This window comes from Danio aesculapii, chromosome 20 (genome assembly GCF_903798145.1).
Source record: "Danio aesculapii chromosome 20, fDanAes4.1, whole genome shotgun sequence".
NCBI classification, from domain to species: domain Eukaryota; kingdom Metazoa; phylum Chordata; class Actinopteri; order Cypriniformes; family Danionidae; genus Danio; species Danio aesculapii.
The window spans coordinates 13,493,798-13,520,572 of NC_079454.1; the positions used below are offsets into that span (position 1 = coordinate 13,493,798).

Genomic DNA, 26,775 nt, shown 5'->3' on the forward strand with positions numbered 1-26,775 from the left:
CATTTCTGCTACAAGATGCTCCGCTTGCTGGGTTTGGCTTTGGTGCTGTTTGTCACTTTGCAGGTATGTTGAATAACAAACATGAAGGTTGCGTGGAAAAATGTTTTGTATGTAAAATGCACTGTATGGTGCGATCAAAATCATTGGCTTAATCAGTATTTTTGTAAGGTTTGTATGTGATTGGAAAATGTAATGTAATTAATAACACAATGTGTTGATTAATTAATCCAACTAATCGTTACAATTGAGTCATGATGTTTTTGTCTTAAATTTGAATCACTTGCATCAGTTCAGACTGGTTTGCTTTAGGTAGCTGGTACATGCATTTAAACGTACGTAAAAGAAATTTACTAAGAAATTTTACCTAAAAATTACATTTTATTTATTTTTTTTATTAAGTTTGAACATATATTTTTTTATAAAAATACTAAAATAAATGCTTTTACTGCCACTTTGATAGATGTTTATCACTTATGGTGTTGTGTAGAGTAGGAATGAAACAGTACACAAAATTGACAGTTAGGTATGAGCAATACCAGCGTTATGAATGTGACATTTGCAGTAAAATCTTCAAACATAAATTCACATAAAAAGTATATGTTAACATTATATTGAAACATCTGTTTATATTTTCCAAAACAACTCGCCACATAGTTCAGGCATCAGAAAAAGACTGATCTGTAAACAATTTTTATATTTTAAATGAGGAAAATAAACATGCGTTGTGCATGTGACAAGCAGTTTTACCATTTTTAACTTCAATAGAAAATTATGTTATTGACCTATTTAAACATTAAAGTCTTTGTAGTGCTATTTCATATTTTGTTTACTTATAAATTATTGGTTTATTTATGATATTTCATTTTTATATTTGCTTGTAATTTGTTTATTCCATTTCATCCATGATTTGTTCCCTTACAAATCTTGCCAATTGATTAAAAACGTATTTACAATCGCATTAACATTTACCTATATAATCGCAGAAATGCAAAATATCGCAAAGTTGGATTACTCTAATATCCTGCAGCCCTAGTTGTCAGCAAATAGGCTGCTTATATTTTCAGATTTTATTATCTTGTTCTGCTTTGAAAAGAGGTTAAAAATAGTTCAATTTTACAGTGCATTCTGAACAATAACAAGTCGTTGCACCCGTTTATGTGTAGAAATCTCTTGGTCAATAAATACAGTGTTGCTTTGTTGCTGAGCATTGACATCCAGCAGTGTCACTTCTTCTATGAACAATTGTTTATTTTACTACATTTGATTGTATATTGATAATGGTATCGGTGATATCAAGCGGTTCAGACAATGAAATCTTACGGCAATTCTTAACATTTTAGTGGCTAATTCATATTCATTTGTAAGATTTCATTCGTACATTTTAGTAAAAATTGCTCATCCCCAATGAGGAGTAGGGTTAGTGGTGGTATTTGGGGGCAAGCCTCTTTTTAAAATTTGCATGATTTCATACAAAAGAAATTGTATAAATTTGTACGAATTAGCCACTTTTCTGACAAAAAGTAAAAAAAGGGCTCAGATGCACTCATAGACTCTAGAATATAAATGCAAATATGAGAAAGTGAAGTTGCAGAATTCTGTTTGTAAATAATGTCACTTGTCACAAGCTGCGATCTAGTAAACAAACAGTCAGTTATCAACATACTGGATACGAAATGTCCAGGAATAAAGATCTGAGTGACTTCGACAAAAGGCGATTGTGTCAGATTATCTGTGACATTTCACAGTCTTGAGAGATTCTCCTGGTCATAAGGGGTGAGGATTTTTTGTTCTGAAGAGGGATTAACCACAAACTGGTAACAGTGTTCAGTGCCCCAGGTTTTATCGATGCATGAGTAATGATATCAATTGGATATCGAGGGCAGGTAGTACTATCTAAAATGAGTCAACAAGGTCTACTGTAGAACAAGTCATATGCAGTTTTAGCAATTGTTACACTGTTAAAAATAAAGCTTTTAAAAAGTTTTTTTTTTTTTTGATACCATAGAAGAACCATTTTTGGTTCCACAAACAACATTACAGTAACATTTTTTAAAAGATCATAAATAAAATTTTAATATTCAAAATCATTCATTTATCAAGATTTTTTAAAAAGCTATTCAATTTTATGGATTGGAAAGATTCCTTGGATGATTTTTCATTCCAAAATTAAAATTGCCACACCATTTACTCAGGTTGTTCTAAACTTTTATGAATGTCTTTCTTTTGTTAAACACTGAGGAAAATATTCTGAAGAATGTTATAAAAAAGCAGACAATGACATAGTAGAATCAAAAAATACAATAGAATTTAACGGCTGCTTATTTTTTATAACATTCTTCAGTAAAACTTCCTTTGTGTTCAACAGAAGGAAGAAACTCAACAGGTTTGGAACAAGTAAAAATGAGTAAATGATGACAGAATTGGATTTTTTTTTGTTGAACTATACGTTTAAATTATTTATTGAACCGTCGAAATCTTTTCTGTTTGGGCAGCATGTGGAGAACTGGCAGCGTATCAATAATTTATAATATTTCATTTCATCTGCGTATTGTACAGAATTGTATAATATCTTGAAGAGTTTGTTGTGTTATCATAGTATAACTGAATTACATACCGACATTATACAATCAAGAAGCTAATGTCATTGAGATTAGAAAAACAGAAATAATCCAACCACAACTGCAAAGTTGCAGTACCTAAAATATAGAGTAGATTGTCTAATGTACAATCTTAAAAATGTTCCAATTTTATAGCAATTCTATCTCTCAAATGCTATCTCATGATACTAACATCACAGTTTTATACAATTACGACCTTGATGATTCAATCTATGCCAATACGGTAACTGCAAATCACAGTATTTAAAAAAATGCAATTTGATAGCACTCAAAAATAAAGCTTTTACAGCAGTTCTGTATTTGTCAAGTCAATTGAAGTGAAGTGAGTATTGTCAAGAATGGTAACCCATACTTGAAACTGGTGATCTGCTGTTGACCCACCTGAGTGCAAAATGAGAGCACAAACACAGTAAGGATCTTAAAAAGAGTTAAGAACTTTAAATAACCTTTTTTTCTCAGAGTGAAGAACATTAAAGATTTTTTTAGTTTTATTATTAAAAATAATCTTTTGTGAAATGAAAGAGAATAAAATGGTTCTTCATTAAAAAAAAAAATAAAAAAATAAAAAAATAAATATATATATATATATATATATATATATATATATATATATATATATATATATATATATATATATATATATATGTATATATATATATATATATATATATATATATATATATATATATATATATATATATATATATATATATATATATATATATATAGTACACAATCTCAAAGCAGACCCCTTACAAAATACCAATGCAGCTATGCTATTCACTTACTATTAAGTGTGTTATTTACCATACATTATCACACAGTATTAACTTGTTAGTACAGTACAGAACTGGCTTCACATTTCATTCATCCTTTGTCTGATAGTTAAAGAGATACTACCTTCCAAAAAAGAATATTATGTCATCTTTTACTTATATTCCGCTTGTTATTTGGGTTTACTACACAATTGGAGTGTACTTCTTATGTTGAACACATATACATACATACATACATTATTTATATATATATATATATATATATATATATATATATAATACATTATATACCAATTTCCAACATTTTTCTAATTAAATTTTTTTGTGTACAACAGAACAAAGAAACTCAAAGTTTTAGAACAACAACTCAATTCCTCAGCTCTGCATAGTTTAGCTCAAACCACCTCCAACTCACACCTGCTTAATAGTCTCTAGTAGTCACCTTGAATAGCTGGATCAGCTCTGTTTGATAAGTGTTGGAGCAAAACTGTGCAGAGCTGCGGCAGTTTGAGACCTATGCTTTAGAATAACCTGGGGATGAGTACATTTTCATTTGTGGGTGAAATATCTCTTTAAAAGTTGAAGCAAACTGGAAAAAAGCAGGTTTGTGATGCATCAAAACATAAACAAGTCCGGACACTATCATACAAAGGATAATTTTTCAATATCCTGTAAAATCTGTATAATCAACCTTTATGACTTGCATGTACTCACAAGTCCAAATAAAATTGCAGCCAAATTGATTCACATGTGAACACAGACTGTAGTCAGTCTATGCAAATTAGCTTCTGATTAAAAAAAAAAAACAGCAATGTCAGTACTCTTTAAAACCCTAAGGCAGATTTTTTTCCATCTAAATTCAGCTCTTACATTCAACTACAAATTTTGCTCTTATGTAAGAGTAATCACATCAATGGAATGTGACTTTATATAAAAATTCATCTTAATTTGCGTAGAGAGCTCTAATATGCAAATTACATTCAGTTGCTTTTAAAAATAATAAAAAAATATTTCACTGTTGAACAACATAGAAATTAAACTTAACCACAATGCCAAACAAGAATGAAATGAATGGAAGTATAGTTGTTGTTGTTGTTGCTGCTCTCACTATTATCATTATTTTCTTTATTTTTAATTTTTTATTATTTTCCAGATCCTGAGCACTGGAGACTGCCAGAAAGTGTCACAGAAGCAGCGTCATAAAAGGGAATGGGTCATCCCTTCCAAAAAGATTACAGAAAATGTAGACTACAGCAAAACCCCAATCATTGGAAAGGTAATAATTAACAAATATACACTTGTACTGGTGTTACCACTGAATTAATACCGTATGCATCTGTGTCCATGCGAATGTACTTTACATATATACATACATACATACATACATACATACATATATATATAAACAAATAGAAAACTAAACACACCTGATTTGTGGAATGTGTCAGTGTTATCTCGTCTTTATTATATATATATATATATATATATATATATATATATATATATATATATATATATATATATATATATATGTATATATGTATATATATATATATATATATATATGTATATATGTATATATATATATATATATATATATATATATATATATATATATATATATATATATATATATATATATATATATATATATATATAATAAAGACGAGATAACACTGACACATTCCACAAATCAGGTGTGTTTAGTTTTCTATTTGTTTTAAATGAAGTATATTACCAAAATGGACTCATCTTAACTTGATATTTTAAAGCAGGGGTCACCAATCTTGTTCCTGGAGAGCTGATGTCCTGCAGATTTTAGCTCCAACTCTAATCAAACACACCTGAACAAGCTAATCAAAGTCTTACTAGGTATACTTGAAACATCCAGGCAGGTGTGTTGAGGCAAGCTGGAGTTAAACCCTGCAGGGACACCGGCCCTCCAGGACCGAGATTGGTGACCCCTGTTTTAAAGGGAACATAGTTTACCTCTTTTTTATGATTTAATATTATTATTATGGTTCTTCTAAGTGTGCCAGTTTAGGTTCAGTTCAAAACACAATTCAGATTTTTTTATTATAATGTGTTAAAAAGTGTCATGTTGGGGGCGTGTCCATAGTTCGCTGATTTATGGGTGTGTTGCTTCACATGTAAATTAGTTTCGGCTTCCCGACAACGTAACAAGGGGGCAGGGCCATGAGCTCACCCGCTCTGTGTTTGCAACAGAGTCTGACAGGCAGACGGAGAAGGAGAGAGAGGATCACCATTCAGTCGTACATGTACGACTCTGACACAGACCAAGCAGAGTACAAAATCATTTGTGTCTTTGTACAGTTTTACAGCCAACTGTGTGCTAGTTTCAAGTGCCGAGCTTGTACACAGAAACTAATAACCACGCACACTGAATTAACTTTGACTGAGGCACCGGATGCGCCGCTCGAAGCCATGACACGGCACACCAGACACTCTCTGTAGCGCGGCAGAAACATGTGTCCCGAATCGTCGCACCACGCATTTTTGAATTCTAAACATAGGTTTCTGCAGCGGCCCGCGGTGCCCAGCCCTCGACTTGAGTGTACCCTGATAGAAACCTATGTTTAGAATTCTAAAACGCATGCTAGTTAAGATCACAGGGAGCTTCTGGGATCGCGAGAAATGCAAACGGTTGAAGTATAGGGTAGCCTCAATGAGAAGTACACATGTTTGCAAACCTACCTAAAGATACAACCAATAATTCCGATTAGAGCGATAATGTGGAGAATATTGCTCTTGTGTTGAGCCCAATAAGCCCTGCATCTAAAAATAGAGCTAGGGTGTTCCTTTAGTGATATCGCTTCAACTCACGCTGAAAATGGCAGACGTGAATCAACAAACTGAGGATATGATGACGCGCCTGTCAATCAATATTGGTGGGCGGGGGGACCGCTCTCCTACGTCAGGTAGCGGTCGATTTGAAAACAACTGCAATTGGTCCACCGTTTTTTATGTTGTTAATTTGAAAAAAAAGCACTGGGTGTGCTTATATCACCCCAATATGACAGTCTATACACCATACATGCACATATGTCTGTCCAAACAGCTTGAAAAGTAGATTTTTTACCATAGGTGCCCTTTAAAGCATTACACTGCAAACACTGCTTATGTATTATATAATATTTCTTAGTTTAACTAATATTATTGCTTGGGCTAACTTAAAAAGACTTTAAATGAAGTGATTAAATGAATGATTAAAAGAAATTCACAAATACTCTTTTAAAATGTTAATAAAAGTTATTTTCAAATCCAATCAACATTCAGAAAGTCTACTGCAATGGTATTTATACTGGTTTACCTAAGGGTTCTATACGAAAGTTGCAACTGATATAAAATGCAGCAGCCAGAGTTTTAATATAATTGAAGAAATGAGAACATATTACACCATGCAGCCTTAATAGAATTATCTTTGCACAAAAGGATAGATTTTAAGATTCTTTTAATAGTTTATAAAGCACTACATAACCTGACCTTACATTTCCGGCTGCTTATCGAGATACAATCTAAACCGTTTTCTACGCTCTTCTAGCGCTGGACTTTTAGAATTTCACAAGCGGCACCTCTTTTAGTCACTGTGCTCCAAAAATTTGGAATTGTCTCCCAAATGAAGTGAAAGAATCCCCCAGCATTCATGTTTTTAAAAAGCGTGTTAAGACAAACCTTTACAAAATTGCATGTGAATATAACAGTATGTGAAATGTATGCATTTTTTGTATATAGTGTAGGTGTATGTATGTATGTTGTCTTTTTTATTGTCATATATTCTTTTACTTGTTTTGTCTTATTGTAAAGCACTTTGTGACTCAATGTCTGGGAAAGGTGCTATATAAATAAACATTTTCTTACTTTACTTACAGTGTGTGCTTGTAAATGCATATGTAAGGACTATTGTGCGTGTGATTGTGAAGATATGCGTATATGCGTGTACATGTATGCTTTTATCTGAGTATATACTTGTTTACTTTGCTTTGTTTGTCTTTAAAAAATTTTTTAACTATTTGATTTATTTTACAATGATTGTTTGTTGCTTTTGAAACGCTTTGAGTTGCATGTGTGTAGGAAAAGTGCTATACAAATAAAATTTTATTACTGTTGACTGGACAAATAATCACAAATCCAATCCAACATTATATTTCAAGAGTTAAGAGTCAAATTTGGGCCTAAGTAAATATATAAATAAATAAATTCAAATTATACATGTAAATGGGCACTGGTATGACAGACTGTGATGTAGAAGTGGGTGTTGATGTGCCCGACTATTTTGCAATAAAGTAGCTGATTCCACAACCTGACATTTTTTCCAGATTGGCTTCAACAGAAGCCGTTTTTATACTAATAAGAAAGTTGTGAGTTCTAACACTTACAGAATGTTTTAAGTACATGTTTAAAGTTTAATGGATTCATTTCTTTGTAGGTTCATGACCCCTTTATTGTCAGAAGTAGGGCTGCTGGACAAATCTGACATTGCGATATTTTGATTTGCCACAATAAATATTGCGATATGAATAAAATTTTACCAGATGATTGGATTATTTTTAAATATATTTTATTAATTTGGATCGACTGGGATGATCAAGTCTTTTTCTAATGCATCTGCATAAATAATAATAAATTACAAGCAAAAATAAATAAATAAACTGTGATTTATGGTTTTCCAGGGAGTCTAACCAGTACTCAAGTACAAACATTGAACAATCAAATGTAAAATAACTTGATCATCATTGTATAAATAATCAAAAAACAAAAATTTTAAACTTAATAATATCTTTATCTTTTAATCTCTCATAAATAATCTAATCCCGCGATGTAACTATTACAAATATTGCAATATCAATGCTCAAACTACAGTATATATTGTTCAGCCCTATCAGAAGTATGAGAGTGTTGTATGATTTCAATAGTTATCTGTGATTTAGATCTTTTGCATTCATCTGTGGTGCCAGCAGTCTAACCCACATTACTGCTATGTCAACTTCCTCAGATACGCTCAGACATGGACGATAAAGTGGCATTACGCTACACGCTAAGGGGTCCAGGAATAAACGAGCCCCCTGTTGGTTGCTTTATGGTAGAAGAGTACAAAGGGTTAGTTCGCATCATACAGCCTCTAGATCGTGAAGAGAGGAGTTACTACACTGTGAGTATAACAAACACACACTATTTAAGATACAAAGCATACAAACAGCACACTGTCACATGTTCTATGGTAGCCCACAACTGTAGTCACCTCATTAACTTTAAAGGTTTTGAGAAACATTTCCCTTGCTTGGAGGCAGTTTGAACACCAAGACACCACATAAAACTGAGGACAAACCTCTTGAAGCAGTGTAATGGGTTAATCGTGTAGAATAAACTACAGAAGGCTTATATAAAAATAAAATAAATATAAATTCAATAAAATACACTTTATTCATGACCAGTAAATGTTTATGTTTAAAAGTTTAACAAATTGACTTCAATTGAAAAAATTTATTCTGTGGGTTGGTCTTGTAAATTAAAGTACTTCCATCAGGTTATGAGCTGCCTGGACTTATTTTGCTATTATATGGATTTATTTACATGCATACTGATGTTTTGTACAATATATTGCAACAAACAATCAAATCCTAAATCCTATAATGAATTTGAAACATTAGTAAGTGTAATACATCCATGAATCACAGACTACAGTGAGCTTTAGATATTACCAGATACACAGTTGAAGTCAGAATTATTAACAGAATTAATTAGGCAAGTTATTGTATAACGATGGTTTGTTCAGTAGACTATCGAAGTCAGTATATTTACTAAATATTAATGTAAGAAATTAATCCAAAACTAAAACATTATTCATATACTGAATAAAAATCTATTAAATCTAGCTAATTCAGCAGGTTGGCGCCTATAGACTTTTTTTCTTAGAATGCAAAATGACCCATTATGCTTTGCGTGTATGCGTAAGGAGGATGCTAAGACCTTCCGGTCAGCAGCTGACGCGTATAAAGAGTCACATTCGAACAGCTTTGAACTGATAGTTTTAATCTATTTTACCTGCTTTTAACGTCTTTGAACTAAAACTGATGTCGATCTGCACCACCTCCTGGACTGGTTATTTAAACAAATGCGATCGAATGGGATGGAAAACAACTGCTGTGAGGCATTTTTCCCTCGTTGTCAGACGGCATCTTATGCCGTTTAAATGAAGCCTCGTCATCATTAAAGTGAAAATTTTCTCTTTCTTTTAAATATATAAGCAACCCAAACAAATGTAATTCACCAAAATGTTTGACACACACGTAGCCTGCTGTACAGTCCTACTAACACACTGATTAAATGTGTCACAAACTGAAAACAAAGTGGCATTTTGAAATTACAAAAAAACACATACTGTGATACATATACAAACTAAATTAAAGATAAACGGCTTTCGATTAGAATCAACATGCAAATCAGCCATAGGTCACTTAGGTGTAATTTGCTTTCAAAGTAATTTTACAGTACAGTTTTAGCGATCTTCATGTTTACATGAAGCTCCCACTGATGTCATTTTGAACACAGCCGTGGCTCATGACGGAAGCTATAGGTGACCAATTATTTCAAAGTAATTATTTATTTATTATTTAAAAATAATAATTTATTTTTTATGTTACGTCTCCAAAGCTTGTTAAAACTAAAAACAAAGCATAGGTTATTGCTTTTAATTTTTAGTAAGTTATTTATTAATTTATGTACTGTATATGACATGCCTGTTGGTTAGATTTCTGCAGTGGTTTGCCTGTATCAAATTGTAAAAGTAGACTTTTCAAAATAATATAAATAAAAATAAATAAATATCCTACTTAATAATAATAATAATAATAATTAATACTGTTATTACAGTAGAATTTTTTTCATTTCCTAATAAATAATAATTATTTATCATTATTTATATATTTATTTATATATGAAATTAGAATACGTGTTAACTTTCGTAAGTGGTTTTATGTTTTAGAATAGAATATGTTATGTTCTCAATAATATTTGTAAAGGAAACAGGCGCTATATGTGTCATTTACATATATTTAAATTAATATGTCAAACGAGTGCATGTTTTTACCAAAACTAATATTGGATTTTTTTTATAATGCGTGTGCGTGTAAAACAATATAATTTGCACAAAGAAATAATCAGGTTTTTCTCTAAATTAGGAGAATGTTTTTCCCCTCGCACTAGAACTGCATCTGCCAGAGGCATAACGGCTTTACGTCTTTCTTTCAAAATTAAAATTTTGCATAATAAAAACACTCCGTAAGCCACTGAAAACTGGTCTCACGGTTCAGTTACGATTATCATGCCATCGATTCGGTTCAATTCGATATTTCGGTGCATCACGGTGCATTGATGATGCTTTCCACCCCACACAGTTTTTCTTCACATTTTCTTCACAGCAGCAATTCTTGTATTAAAATGTATAAACATATTTATATTTATATACTATTTGTAATACAATTTTGTCATTTAATACAAACAGTCAGATATATAAACTGTACCTTTAAACAACACGAGCATTTATAGCAAATAATTTAAACAAATATAAATATCCAGCTCGCTCTCTGAGCCTTGTCTACCAAGTTCTCTTACACCCCTTTGATTGGTCACGGTCTCAACAAAAAGGGCTGCAATTGGCTCTTGCGCGCAGTGCTCTTCACCGATGAGTGACACTGATAAGCGGCAGCAGCGATCACAGCTGATCCATGATAGACACGGTGGAGAAAACTGCAGACACGCGCTCGTGTTTGTATCCAGAAGTATCACTGTAAAACAGCCGAAAGGAGAGGAAAAGTCACACCCAGCAGGTCAAATGGGCCGCAGTGAGAAAGAGAGAGAAATGAAATTTACTTTCATTTTCTCAATCGCAATGAAATAGGGGCTTCTTCTGTAAGTGTCAGTGAAATAAGTTTTTGAGTTGTTGGAGCATTGTAAATACTCGCACTTGCCTCCCTCGCCATTGTAAGCTACGGCGACATAGCACATATGAGATAAATGACGTCAGTACATAATAACCGGTTATGATTATTACTGAACGATACCGAATTGTCCAAGTCTGCATCGCGGTGCACCAAAAAAACAATTAAGTTTGACACCCCTAATTGACACCCAGTTGAGAAACACTGCTCTGGCTGATGACAATTCTTAATGGAAGTTCTAAGCCCCCTACAGGAAGGCGCTGGTCACTATGGTGCCCTCCATGCAGCAATAAAGTAAAAAAGTTCTATAGAACTGCAGAAATAATGGTGTTGCCTTGGTAACTGCAGTAAACAAAGCAGCATGATGTCAAATCTAGTAGGATTTCATTGATTTCATGAACTACACAGCATCCTGATATTTGCAGATTTAATTCAGGCAAACTTTAGCATACAACTATACATTGCATAATCAAAAATGATGATGATAAAATGTAATACCTTGCTAAATAGCATTATGGCTTTTTAATACTTTTTAAGGGCCTTAAAATTCTCTACATTGATTTATCAACTTTTAATACTTTTTAAGACCTCGTACACACCCCGTCATTTGACCACTGTCCTAAAGTTTAACCATTTACATTTACATTTAGTCATTTAGCAGACGCTTTTATCCAAAGCGACTTACAAATGAGGACAAGGAAGCAATTTACACAACTATAAGAGCAGCAGTGAACAAGTGCTATAGACAAGTTTCAGGTGTGTTTTTGAATCCATTCAGGCAATCTCCAAGTCTGGCAGGAAAACATTTAGCTTAGCATAGATCATTGAATCAGATTAGACCATTAGCATCTCACTCAAATTCAAAACCTTTTTTTTTTTTTTATAATATATTCCTATTTCAAGCTTGACTGTGCAGTGCTGGTCAGCAATGAAGTGAATGTAAATCCTTACTGTACTTTTTCACGTACATTATCTGTACTTTACTGGAGTATTGCCAATTGAAAAGACATTGTATTTTAAATCAAATATCTTACTTTTTACTCAGTTACATTTTGATAAATTACATGTTCCCTTTTATTTATATGGGTGGATTAAAACATAATTTAACATGATTAAAACATAATAACAGCATGCAGCAAGTAAAGTGTAATATTATTTTGCCTGGAAAAGCCTTGGTACTGCAGCTAAGTTCCTTGAATATTATGCCAAAATGAGACCATAGTTCCTAGTGATATCATACCAAAAATAGCAACGTTTCATTTTCTATCTTCTTAGTACAGTAGAGAAAAGTTAAGCTTTGAAAAGGAAAATTATCAAAACTTTTTTTTTGCGATATGCTAATGGTCCAATCTGCTTCAATGATTTATGTTAAGCTGAACTAAAAGTGCTCCCGTCAGACCTGAGATCGGCTAAATGAATAAAAAAAAATAGTAAAGATCAACAGTTTAACTCTAGGTGAGTTTCCAAAAAAGTGTAATGTTCCTTTAATACCTGCAAAACTTTGATTTTGTTGTTTGTTTGTGTGTCTTGTAGCTTATTGGCACTGCATGGTATGTTGTTAATGGCTCCATAGCTGAAGATAATATTCAAATAAGTGTCACCGTGGAGGACCAAAATGATAACCCACCAGTTTTCATCAAGCCAGAACGAAGCAGCATTTATGAAGGGAGTCCAGCTGGTGAGCCTACACTGACTACAATTGTTTAGTTTTATCAGTTTCCTTACAATCAATGAGATGTTTATGTAACTGCCGTGTCCTTTCTAGGTACCTTTGTAACACAAGTTGTGGCAACAGATGCAGATGAGCCAAACACTCTTCACACAAAGATAGCATTCAGTATAATCAACCAAGAACCCAAAAACAACAACCATTTCTTTGTTGTTGATAAAGACAGTGGAATAATTTCTCTGAAAAACCCAGCACTTGACAGAGAGGTATGTTTCCAATTAAAATGTTACTCCCATATGCCTGTTTATGTGTCTGCAACTTTAAAAGAGCTCATTTAGACAAATAGTCTGGATGCATTCAATACCTACTCTTTTAAACAGGAAAACAGTTTGTATGTTCTTACGATCCAAGCTGCTGACATGTATGGAAATGCTACAGGAAATTCTGCTACAGTTACTATACCCATAGACATCCTGGATGTCAATGACAATGTTCCCACTTTGGAAAAAGATGAGGTAATGTAGGCAATGGCTAAGCTAATCTTATTTAAAAGGCCATTTTATAGTGTTGATGTTTTCTTCTTACATACACTGTAAACCCAAAAAGTAAAGGTAACTCAAACTGTTTAAGGAAACCGATTGCAACAAACCATTTAAGTTCAAAAACTAATCCTAATAAGTACTCTGAACTTAATCCATTTGAGTAAATGAAGCAATTTGAGCACAGTAAAAAAAGAAATCAATAAATGAAGAAAACTCAAACCAATTGAGTACTGTAAAACCCAATGAGTTAGGGCAACTCAACCCGTTTAAGGAAACTGGTTGCTACAAACCATTTGAGTTAAAAAAAAAACTAATCCATATGAGTACTATGAACTTACTCCATTTAAGTTGAAGTAATGAGGTATTTAATAAAATCATTACCTTCAACACTGAGTTCAAAACTCTTTTCAAATGAGTAGAATTAACTTTCAGTAAATGTAGAGTTAACTACACTCATTTCATTTGATAAAGTTGACTATTAGGTTTTACAGTATACAGACATAACTGCAAAGTTAGTTAAAATTTTTGCATGTCTTATAAGCATCCTAATTATTATCGTTATTGTTTCAATAGAAAGTATGGTTTAGTTTCCAATAAATTATTTTATTTCTGTATTAGCAATAGAGTGCATTTAAACTATATTTCATAGAGATTTACGATTAAAGCACAAAAAAGCAAAAAAATTTTATGATAAATTTTTATGTTGGTCTGACAAAGATTCAAAATAACTTAAAGTACACAATTGTTTTTATTCGAGTCAGAAAATTACTACCAAAAAGATTTAGCGAACAGCTAGCATGTTTTAGCAATTTTCTATACAGAATTTAACCATGCTTTTACTACCAAAAGACTTTAATTTTAGTAAACCATGGTTATCACATTTTCACCATAGTTTTGCTACTAACCATACTTTAACCATGATATTTGTAGAAAATTGTGGTAACACAAATGGTAATCAACGCACTAAAAACATAGTTACTACACTTTGACTACAATAAAAATCATTAGTAGCCTCTGTAGCCAGTATGTTTTAACCAGCCTGATCTCACGAGAGAACTTAACTATTTTATGTTTTGTCAGTTTGGTGGCTAATTTGTACCAATTCGTACACATCAGTTGTACAAAAATGTAAGATTTTAAAAGGAGGTGTGGCACCAAATCCATTCCCTAAAGCCAACCGTTACTGTGCTAGGGTATGGGCAAATCATACTAAACTGTATGAATTATATTGTACAAATTCATACAAATTAGCCACTAAATCAAAAAGTGATGAATCGCCGTGAGATTGTGTTGTTTTTAACACTATGCTGGCATAAATCAACAAGCTACTATTTCATGTAGCATAAATGACTTTTGACATGATGACAATGTCTTTAAAATTATTTAATACATACCTAGCATGTTGCTAGAACACTATGCTAGGATGTTTTAACATGCTGCTTGCTTGTACCATGTTAGAAGTTCTTGAACTGGGTGGATGTAGGTTAAATTCTCTGAAGAGTCAGGGTTTCTTCATGTTTCATCAAGTCAAATTTAGGACTTGTTAGGACCCTTTTGGGACCATTAAGATATATATTTTATACATATACAGGGTTAAGATTTTTTCCCAATGGCCTGAAATTATCATGAGTAATCATGTAACTGTTTTTAGTTATTTAGCTTTTTTTTAATTTGGGGTATTTGCTGTAAAAATGTCTAATAGCTGTTGTGAATTGTATCTCTTTGCAATAAAAAATGTACACATAAAAAATAAGGTTTTATTGAGATGTATTGTTGGTCATTGGATGGATGTCGGCCCAAATTAATTAGCTTTACTTGGACAAAGCAAAATTAAGACCTGTTTAAAATGATTTAAATCCTACAACACAATATGTCAGTGAATTTAAAACTTTTTAAGACCCAGTGGACACCCTGGTCATTAAAGAGTAAATGTTAATTTTTGACACCCTCAATAAAAATATATGTGATTTTATGGCTTTGTTAGGCCAACAAGCATTATGAAATTATATACAGAGTTGACCTACTTAACCTGATAAAAAAAAACACTCAAATCTTTAAATCCATTAAATCATCAAGCATTCAAATCAACTAATCGTATGTAATATTAGTATTTAAACTATATACATTTTCATCAGGAATAGCATGATGTTGCGTGAAACATAACTTTAAGTTAACATTTAAAGGGACAGTTCACTCAAAAATTAAATTTACATGAGCATATATGCATACTTCCTATAATCATACTTCATAAGTGCAGACACTTATTCCTGCTTTTATAGTTTTCAGTAAGCATTGATGAAAATGAGGCACCCATCGAGGTTTTGAGGATCCAGGCAGAGGATATTGATGAAGTACAGACAGACAATTGGTTGGCTGAGTTTGCAATTGTGGCAGGGAACGAAGATGGACATTTCAGTATTGAGACTGATCCAAGGACTAATATGGGCATTTTGTACCTGAACAAGGTCAGAGCTTATTTTGTCAACAGGTCTGAGAACTGCTGAATTATATGTGTCTTTTAACATATATATATATTTGTAATGTAGTTTGCAATAAGTAACTAAATGTATCTTGATTTTTTTTCAGCCTGTTGACTATGAGTCAGCATCTAATCTGGACCTAAGCCTCATTGTTGCAAACAGAGCTCCTCCAGGAGCTCCTCTGGGGAATGGAGCAGGGGCAGGTAGTGAAGCTGGAGCTTCTGGATCTGGTGGTCAATCCGGAGCTGGTGGTCAGTCTGGATCTTCCGGAGCTGGTGGCCAGTCTGGATCTTCTGGAACTGGTGGTCAATCTGGATCTTCTGGAACTGGTGGTCAAACTGGAGCTTCTGGAGCTGGTGGTCAGTCAGGATCTTCTGGAGCTGGTGGTCAACCTGGAGCTTCTGGGGCAGGTTCTCAATTGATGCTTTTTGGAGGAAGCAGTAATCCAGGCTTCAGTCTATCCAAGCTAAAGTCATACTTAGTTAAGGTCAATGTAAAAAACAAACCAGATGCCCCTAAGTTCATACCAAAGGTCAAGCCTATATCTGTATCTGAGAACAACAAAAATTCCATTCCAAGAGTAATTGACACCTACACTGCTACAGAAGAAGACACAGGCAGACCTGCAGAAAATGTGAAGTAAGTGTTTTTTCTTCATCTTAATAAATCAGTTTAAAGATTTTAAATTCAAATTGAAGTACATCAAAGCAATAAAATTCAATAAGCCATTTGTGTCAATGATATTATGCTTAATATACATTTTTAACTTGCAAAACTTAAAAATCTAAATTTCGAAACAAAATGTAGCTGTAACAGTCCGGTTTTCTTTAGATATGCAAAGGGATATGACCCTGACAACTGGATATCTATTGATGTGGACACAGCTGAGATCAAACTGAACAAGGTTCCAGATCGCGAGTCTCCATTTGTGGTAAATGGGACCTATTATGCCAAGATCATCTGCATTACAGATGGTTAGTTTAAACAACAGGTTCTGCAAAAGTATTGAGAAATTGAAATGTTGAAAGGAGCAGTTTACCCCAAAAAAATTACACCTCTTCATTGTGATGGGCTATATGTGAACATGAACTCCACCTTCTCTATATAACTGAATGTGACATGAATGAAACTAAAACATCACATGCTTCACCTATAAAAAGTTTCATCATATGCTGTTTGTATTATTTTACTTTTCAGAACTTTCTGCTAAAACATCTACTGGGACTATAGCCTTGCAGGTGGAGGATCTCAATGATAACTGCCCCATACTCCTTAATAATATGCAGATTGTCTGCAGTCATACCAAAGTAGTGAATGTTACAGCTGAAGATACGGATTCCGATCCCAATGGAGCTCCATTGGAGTTCAGTTTGATACAAGAGAAGACAAAGGGCAAATGGAACTTGCAGAGAATAGACGGTAACAACAAACACAACAACAAGCTAACCTTATCAATCATACAGTATTTAAATATTTCTCAAAAGTTTTACATAGTTTATTTTCAATGGTTTGAACTATGAAAAAAAAATACACAGCATAAACAATTAGTAGATATTAGCTGTTCACTTTTGAGTAGGAAGTAACCTCATAGTCAGAAGTCTCTGCTTCTCAGATGTAAGTGCTTTACTGCTTGCTGAAGATGACTTATGGCCTGGGTTTTACCAATTAACCATGGAAATCCGAGACAAGCAAGGGCTGGCCTGCCCGACTGAGCAAGTCCTCAATTTAGAGGTTTGCACATGCTCAGAAGGGATGGGTTGTGGTTCAAAAATGTCAGCAGTTCATACTAGTTCATCAGCAAACTTCGGACTGCCAGGGATTGGTTTCCTGGTACTAGGATTTCTCTCCCTTACATGTGAGTATGATGAAGTTTACGAGCAAATTTGGTCTGCAACTCTGCATCAAATTTTTTTGTGGTAACACTGATCACTGATGAAATAATTCATACATTTAATATGCATTTGACTGTCTTTTCATTTAGTGATGCTCTTGTTCTTGATAAAATGTGAATGTGGAGGCACTGGAAATAGATTTATTGACATGCCATTTGAAGCCAAGCAACACCTCATCTCCTACAGCACAGAGACAAGAGGAGAAGACAGGGTAAAAAATAATTCTCACACATCTCATAAATGCATTCAGATATTTTGACAATGTGAAAGGATGTGACAATTCATTCTATTCTTTTTGCAGGATGTCCCTCTGATGTGTCCCCCACCAAACCTTGATGATAAAGGGGGTAATGAAATGTCCAATGGACATTTAAGAATGGTGTCAGCTATGAACTCTAAAATACCAGTGGATACAATAGATGCATTGAGTTCAAACCAGGCTGTCTATACCAGTTCTAAAATGGAAGGAATTGTGAAAGAGAGTGCATTCAGAGGCTTCTACTATGATACTGATGACGTGGAACAAACTGTGAGCAGGTTTCAAGAACTCGAGGCCTCACTAGGTGCAGTGCTAGAAGATTACTTGATGCAAGTAAGTTTTTGTTTTAATGGAGTGATTTGTACTCCACTCCAAAATGATAGTTCTACCAAAATGTTTAGTCTTATGTTTCTCTAAATGTGCATCACTATCTTTTTTCTGTGCAACACAAAAACATAATTTGATTAAGGTTTCAACTTTTTGTTCATTTGTCATTTAAGAAAGAAAGAATGTTAAAGACATTTTTAAAACAACATGAAGAGTGGTCACGTTTTTGGATTAACTACCTTTTTCAACATGAATTTAAACTTGCCAAATTCTCAATTCTTTTGCAGAAATCCAGGTATATATCAGTGGATGATTCTACAGGAGAAGCAATAACAAGCTATGATTACGAGGGTAAAGGATCTGTTGCTGGTTCCATTGGGAGCTGCAGCTACAGCGAGTCCAGTGATGACCTGGAGTTTTTGAACAACCTGGATTCAAAGTTCAGGACCTTGGCTGAAGTCTGTGGATACAGACAAACTCAATCATTGTCTCAGGCTGATTCAAAAGTTATTGTAAGTGATACTGAGAAAAAAACAACAACAGAATTGCTTACAGTTTCTTCTAGTCAATTGACCAATGTTGTCCAATCCAATTCTTTGGACAAAACTTTCAATTCACCAATTGCTCAAACTGAACCTTGTCAGGGGATGGTCATACAGGACCCTATGTACTATGGGTTCAACCAGCCAATACCAAGTAATGTTGTACGGTCAGATGATGGGCTTGGGCAAGGAGTTTACATAATTAATGGCACTCCAGAAGCTGAGATACTTCTGATTCAAAGTAACAGCCACACATTTGCACCATTAGCTAATGGACAACAGGGCATTCTAGCAAACAACATCACTGGTGATTCAGTCATGTATTCACAAATCGGACCTCAGAATTCAGTCATGATTAGTGAGGGTTTAGAAGAAAATCTTGCTGTAATCCAAAACCTGTCCCCAACATCAAACCTTGTAATGATGCAACAGCAACAACTAGATGGTATTGGTTCACTGCAGATGCTAAAAGTACCTGTGGGATCGGTTGTACAAGGAGACAACAAGGAAGGTATTAGTGCGAGGCATCGCCCCTTAAGCCCTCAACCGTTTTTCCCAGTTAGATCTCTGAGTGGACCCACGTTTATAAACCAAACAGAAGCTGGTCAATCATTTTCTTCTGTGCATAACAGCCAACAATTCTCAGGAAACCCTGACATAGTGAATATGCCTCAAATTGCATCTGGTATGGTAAACAAGCAAGTTTTAGTTAGTATCCCTATGTCAAGTGCTCCAAACATTATATCTTTAGAAAATGGTGAGAGTAGACATTTTGAAGGTCATGTGAGTGGACATAATTTGTTTGTTGCAGCACCAGGACAGTATCCGATTTCCATGAGTATGGGGATGCCAAACTTAGCAAGCATGCCTCAAGTTGCAACTGGACAGGTCAATAACAGTCAGCTATTAGTAAATGCTCCAGATCTGAGTGATTCAAAAATTCTATCAGGAGAAGGAGGAGAGTGTATATTGGCTACTGGTCCTTCTTTTGTAAAAGGTCCAGCCAGTGGAGGTAATCTGTGGGTTGCAGGACCAGGACAGTATCCTGTCTCCATGAGCACAGGAACTCCAAACCTAGTGAGTGTGCCTCAAGTTGCTAATGGACAAGTAAATAACAGTCAACTTTTAGTAAGTGGTCCCATCTCTAGTGTTATAAACATTGCATCAGGGAAAGGTGAACAGAGTAGACCTCTGGTTAGTGGTCCATCTAATCTAGAGGGATCAAGTCAGGGTCCACTTGTCATAGGTCCAAGAGCACTTAGTCCAGTGGGATTGCCTCAAGTAGCAAGCAGACCGTTATTCCGCACTACAGCATCCAGAATTAGGACAGCGATGGCCATGGCACCAAGATCCAAAGAATGTGTAACAAATGGACATCTGCATATTTAGCAGTAAATCAATTCTTAGTTTATTAAGGCATCCGATGAGTTAGAAGTTCTCAATATCAGTATGACCACAATAAATGGATATATATATATATATATATATATATATATATATATATATATATATATATATATATATATATATATATATATATATATATATATATATATATATATATATTTATTTACTTAGCCAGGGTGCTTTTCATCTGTTTTAAGCCAGCAATGATATTAAATAATATTTTAATAGTTGTATTTTGCTGTACAAAATGAATACTGTGTCTTATGTGTCTTAATAATGCTGTATAATAGATTTCAACGAAAAAATGATTACATCAATGCCCTAAACAGAAATACCTAACTGGATGGACAATGCATCATTTAAAATCCTGTAATCAAAACCTTGTATCTAAAATGTGATGTATTAAACTTTGATTATGTAGACATTACATGTAGGACTTGTAGAGTTTTTATTTTCATAAAACAATCAGATTTTTAATAAAATGAATACCAACATTCAAGATGATTTTAAATAAGTTTGGATAATTACCACTCAGTTCAAGAAGAGACTTCCATGTGATTTTATGGACTCATTATAATTCAATTACTGTAAACGGTAGCAAAAATTCAACGTTTTGTCCAGTGACAGATACTTCTTAGACAGATACTTATTTTTCTTGTTTATTTTATTTTAAGTGAAACTGTGCTTATATATTTTATGATGAAGTTGCTTGTATGATGTTAACCCTGTGTGTAAAAAGTCCCTAGCCACACATCATTATTTTTGTGTAAGCAAGTTTACTGATTTAACAGCAGTCCATCAGCTCATGTAAAGATAAATAATTACTTTTCTTCTTCATTCACACTTAATAAAAAATAAATCGATATCAGAATCTTTGATTTTTAATAACTGCAATGTTACTCTGTACACTAATTGTGTTTTAAAATTACAAAAGCATTATTTATTAGTTTAGTTTTCTCTTCCAAAAACAGCAATAAAAAAGTTACATTTATGTCTAAAGTGATATATTGTGATTTACACCATCTAGTGGTAAGATTTTTGTTTCTAATGATTTTTTCAAACTGGTCAGGTGTTCCATTTGGCTTATATTTTGCTTTAGGCAGACTGCATTTCAAAGAGAGGTGTAGCACATGAACTTGCAGCACAAGTGAATTCCTCAACATTTTTTTAAATGTTGCCAGTCTGTTTAATGGAATCAAAAATTATTGCTAGACCTCAAATGTATAAATGTTTTTGCTTTAAGTAACACACTATAAAACCATTTGTTTTAAACTATTATAGCTCTTGTCAGATAAAATAGAAAAAGTAAAAAAGTTTTTTTTAAATTAAGTTGGCCAACAACAGTCTGCATGTTTACATGCACACCAGTGCACTGATAGCTGAAAAATTGCTTCTAGAAAAAGCTCTTTGAAGTAACTCTTAGTTCTAGTTTACATGTAAATCAATTCATTCATTCATTCATTCATTTTACTTCAGCTTAGTCCTTTTTTCATTTTGCCACAGCAAAATGAACCGCCAACTATTCGAGCATGTTTTACACCATTTGATTTGCCATGCAAATCAATGATGCAATCAAATGAAGGTAAACTGCATATACAAGACATGGTGATAGGGATTTCAAAATTTTATAATTTCCATATCTAACTGATATTAAAAGTATTTCATTGCAACTGTTTTTACTGCAACATTTCAATAGAAAAGCATTCATATATTGCCCTCACAAGATGTAGCCTTTTGATATTACCACTTCTTATGCTGCATGAGATGAGAACATATGTATAATTATTTTGGTGTAGAAAGAGTCGCTTACTGTTTGTCCTATCTAAATGCATTCAATTTGCAGTATGGAAGTGTTTCTGTCACATATCACACATGTGCACTCCATTAAACCAACAGTAAGTAAGTTAATGCATTTAAATCTTGGGTGAAATAGGAAAAAAAATTATCTAGCTGTGTTTTAGTTTGGTTGAGCCATAGTAATAAATAGATTTAGGGGCAGACCTTCTCTTTAAAAACTAGTGGCTAGTGTGAATGACTGAACCCAGCAGGCACACAAGATCATAAGATGTTAATATTAGGTTAGATTCAGGTCATGACGTCAGGTGACCAAAATTCAATGTCTAGCTATTGTCTAAGGACAACGTTATTTTGACATTCAATAACAACGTCAAATTACGTTGACATTTGGTTAATTTTAGGTTGTGTTGGAAAGAGACCGAAATCCAACATCTGATAGATGTCATAATGGTAACGTCCATACAACATCAAGGTGTAACATGATTAGACGTTGATACTTGGTTGATTTTAGGTTGGACCTTGGACATTGACGTCAGCCTGATGTTGGATTCTGACATCAACCCGATTTTCATTTCCAAAAAAAAAACGTTGGGGTATGTTGGGGTACAACATCAATATGACATCATGCTGACGTCCCGTGCCTGCAGGGAATTAGCTCTTAAATGAATTTCTACTTTTTCACCAATATGTAAAATACTTTTGTGAGATCATGCAGGGCCAGTTTTGTTATTAGTCATTTTTGCTGATCTATGTTAGCTAGGAAGGTTTATCCACCTTTTTCCTACACCCCATGATGCTTTATGTGAAGTTTAATATCTTAAACTAATTTCGAGAGGAGGATGCGCTCATGATTAACCCAGCTGGCTCATATTAGCTAATCACGATCCTCCAATCAAAGCATCGTAAGTTCCTTTATATATCCTTCTATTCTCTTAGCAACTATCTTCGTCTTGAAGACCGCCTGTATCTAACAGCTTAACAGCTAAATTCAATACCTATCAAACGGAAATTCAACTGCCCATCTTCCAACATCAGCGATTTCAAATCTCACCAGCTACACCAATATCTTCAGCTTCAGTTCTACCAACAACAAATCCCAACTTTATAATCAAAGGAAAATGGATAACAACAACATCAACACCACCTTCAACACCCAAACGGAGAACCCCACAAACAGCCCTACTCTACCTGACCCTCCAACTGCAGCCCCACAATGCTCAGCTCCGCCGAGCTCTCAGCCCGAGCCCGAGGCCGCAGAGAGAGGCCGTCGCATCACTTGCTCATACACTAGACTTTCATGCCACAGATCTCCTTCGACCTCAAGAAACCATAAGAACTCGCCTACTTCATCTTACGTTTCTGCCATATCCTCCATCCACCCGCCGAGAAGATTCACCGTCATCGAACTCCGGAAACTCCTCTCCGACCTTGGTATCCACGCTCCCAGATCCTTAAATAAACCGGAACTCATTAAACTATACGGCAAAGCAACAACGGATTCCCACCACTCCATAAGCCCCCCAGCCAGACCAGCCATCCAAAAAAGCAGCTCTCGTTTCACACCCTACCCTCAACCGCTATCAGGAAAGCGAAAATCAAAACAGAAGCACACGTCAAAACACACCCCCCCCCCCCCCCCCCAAGCTCACACCCCCGGGAAGCACATCATCTATTGAAGCCCAATCCTATGCATCGAGATTACACCCAGGACAATCCTCCTACTACCTCATTCGCTGTTCCTTTCTCTACCCCCTTTTCCTGGCCTCCCGCCCCTCCTAGCTCCTAGCTAACAGCCCTCATTTCCCTTCCACTTCTAACGCTCTAGCTCAACCTCCAACTTTCGCTCCTTTTGCTCTTCCAAGCAACCAAAACTTTCCTTTTGCTTCTCAAACCCCTGCCCTAGACCCTACGTATTCTAACCTGCCTTTTCCTTCCCAAAACCCTTCTAGTAACCACCCCTTTTCTCTCCCCACAGCTCACTCCAGCAGCATCCCAGCTCAGCATCCGGCACTCCTATCACAAGTTTCTTCAGCACGACCTCCATTCATCCTTAACACTGCCACGCCCCTACCTCCGCCGCACAATGCACTTGCCATGGAGCCTCCACCCATCTCCAACGCCACACGCAATCAAATTCTATCAGGTGCACTGATTTAATCACTCTCCTTTCACCAATAGCACCTCCAGCGGCAGATCGCCAGGTAAATTGCAGCGACTTTTCAGTTCCTCTCAAAACCTCAGGTAACATTCAGTCCCACATTTTAACCCTGAGTTTTTCATTGCTTTTTCCCGTTATACCAATGTTATCTGTTTTGTTTTCCCTCATAGTAGACGCGAGTTAAATGATTACATGGCCATCATCGCCAAACTCGTGCTCTCCTATGGGGGCACTAATTTTTTCACTTACCACAAGTTGTTTTCAGCAAAATGTACCATAAGAGTGACCCAATGGAACCAGTGCGCCTACTGGGGGGCCCTGCACACCAAGCTTCATAACCGGGTCTTTTTAAGATGCCGCAATTTGACCTGTGCCGTCTGCCGCTCTAGTTTGCACCCCACCACTTCCTGTCCTCTGGTCACACCCTCTCTGGCCTCTACCCCACTTCCTACTTAATCTACCAGCTACATTCCCCGCCCCCCTGCCATAACTTCCCTTCTCTTCTCTCCCCTTCTATAAAACCTTCTCTTCCTAAACATGCTGTTTGTCACAACTAATGTTTCTAGATGTCACAGGAAACCTTGTACATATCTCCACCTGTGCTCTTACTGTGGCGAAGCCCATGCTAGGGTAATCTGCCAAGTCCTAAGAGCTATTAAAAATTTTAAAAATTACCTGTCGACTCCTGTGAATATTTTGCACCTCGCTAGAGAACTGCATTCTCATTCTGACTTTCTCTTTTCAGGTCTAACTCATGGATTCCACCCGGGCGTCACAGCGCTCCCATCCTTTAATATTTTCTGTCCTAATTTACAATCAGCTACAGCAAAACCTGAAACCGTTGACCATCTTATTAAAAAAAAAGAGATCAACAACCAGTTTATGATTGGACCATTCTCTGCCCCACCCTTCAACATCTCACGCATTAGCCCAATAGGGATAGCAACTCGCAAATTTTCAGATAAAAAACGCCTAATCATTGATCTTTCTTCCCCACACAATTCTTGTTTTTCTAGCATTAACAGCACCATTCCATTAGAAGAATATTCGCTTAACTACCACGACATAGACCAAGCTAGTTTGCTCATTAAAATAGCAGGTATTAATTCCAGGCTAGCCAAAATTGATATCTCCTCCGCCTTTAAAATCATGCCGATCCATCCAGACTTCTGGCACCTTTTCGGTATCCATTAGCTTCACAATTCTACTTTGCAGTCCAACTTACGTTCAGTTGCAAAAGTAGCCCAAAAATATTTGACATGATGTCAGAAGCTTTATACTGGATTCTAACTAATAATTATAGAATTCCTCATATTATCCATCTCCTAGATGATTTTCTAATCATCTCCCCCCCCCCCCCACATCTCCTCCAGCTAAACAACCAGAGATCACCCTAAAGGTTTTTGCCAATCTAGGTATTCCTCTCCAGAGGAAAAAACAGCTGGACCCAGTACATCAATCGAATTCCTAAGCATCAATTTAGATTCGCACAAATTCCAAGCATCCCTTCCTAAAGAGAAAATCGATCGAATCATTTCTCTTTCCCTTATATTTCTAGAAAAACAATCATGCACAAAAACGCAAACTATTATCTATCCTCGGCCACCTCAATTTCGCTATGCGAATCATTCCATAAGATCGCCCTTTTATAACTCACCTCCTCCAGCTGTCCACCTTAGTCCACGGTTTAGAAGACTTCATTTGTCTCTCTTAACCCAGCCGCAATGAACTCCGCTTATGGATTGCCTTTCTTAAACAATGGATGAAGGCTGTTCCTTCTTCTACAGCAAACTCGCCACCCCATCATTTGGTTTTGGGGTTATTATAAAGGCCAATGGTTCGCTGCCACTTGGCCCCCTCAATTAATGTCCACCCCAGAAATTCATCGTTCATCAGCTCTCTTCGAATTATACCCTATAGCAGCGGCCGCCATACTATGGGGAGATGAATGGTCCACCTCTAGCATTCTCATTCATTGCGACAATTAAGCCACAGTTCAATGCATAAATAAAAGGCATTCTCATTCACCACCATTAATGTCGCTTCTTAGACTCCTCATTTGGACATCAGCGAAAAAACTATTTATTATGTCTGCTAAACGTGCCCATTACTTCCTATATTTCGCACTTACACACAGCCAAACGTATCCAAGCTAGTTCCATCAAAAGCTACCTCAGCGGGATCCAATTTTTTCACGAACTTCTCTTCTCATCAAAAGCATTCAAAGAACTCACCCCACCACTCCAGATTCCAGAAAACCCATCACTCTCAACATCCTTTCTGCATGCATTCGTACATTACGCAAAAATTACAACTCCCCTAACACAGCACGCACTTTAGATGCCATGTT

General features: G+C 35.2%; 1 protein-coding gene across 2 annotated transcripts; it reads left to right on the forward strand.

Annotated features, from left to right (window-relative positions):
- zmp:0000001074 (desmoglein-2.1) lies at positions 1 to 25,032 on the forward strand. 2 transcript variants are annotated; one of them, XM_056445511.1, is made up of 15 exons: positions 1 to 63; positions 4,548 to 4,670; positions 8,409 to 8,564; positions 12,886 to 13,030; positions 13,118 to 13,287; positions 13,402 to 13,536; positions 15,843 to 16,028; positions 16,150 to 16,682; positions 16,875 to 17,017; positions 17,241 to 17,462; positions 17,656 to 17,898; positions 18,025 to 18,146; positions 18,237 to 18,527; positions 18,809 to 19,033; positions 24,243 to 25,032. In XM_056445511.1, exons 1-15 carry the CDS (start codon positions 16 to 18, stop codon positions 24,417 to 24,419), a joined length of 2,919 nt encoding a protein of 972 aa, XP_056301486.1. In that variant the 5' UTR covers positions 1 to 15; the 3' UTR covers positions 24,420 to 25,032. The 2 variants fall into 2 exon arrangements, with proteins under 2 accessions (XP_056301486.1, XP_056301485.1); XM_056445510.1 differs by lacking the exon at positions 24,243 to 25,032 and having other exon boundaries at positions 18,809 to 20,531.
- Positions 25,033 to 26,775: the final 1,743 nt, after the last annotated feature.

Excerpts from the sequence above, each read along its gene's own strand:
- zmp:0000001074 (XM_056445510.1), top strand. The coding sequence starts at position 16 with ATGCTCCGCTTGCTGGGTTTGGCTTTGGTGCTGTTTGTCACTTTGCAG. Across the intron at positions 17,463-17,655 it reads GAACTTGCAGAGAATAGACG|ATGTAAGTGCTTTACTGCTT; the intron begins GTAACAACAAAC and ends TCTGCTTCTCAG. Across the intron at positions 17,899-18,024 it reads AGGATTTCTCTCCCTTACAT|TGATGCTCTTGTTCTTGATA; the intron begins GTGAGTATGATG and ends CTTTTCATTTAG.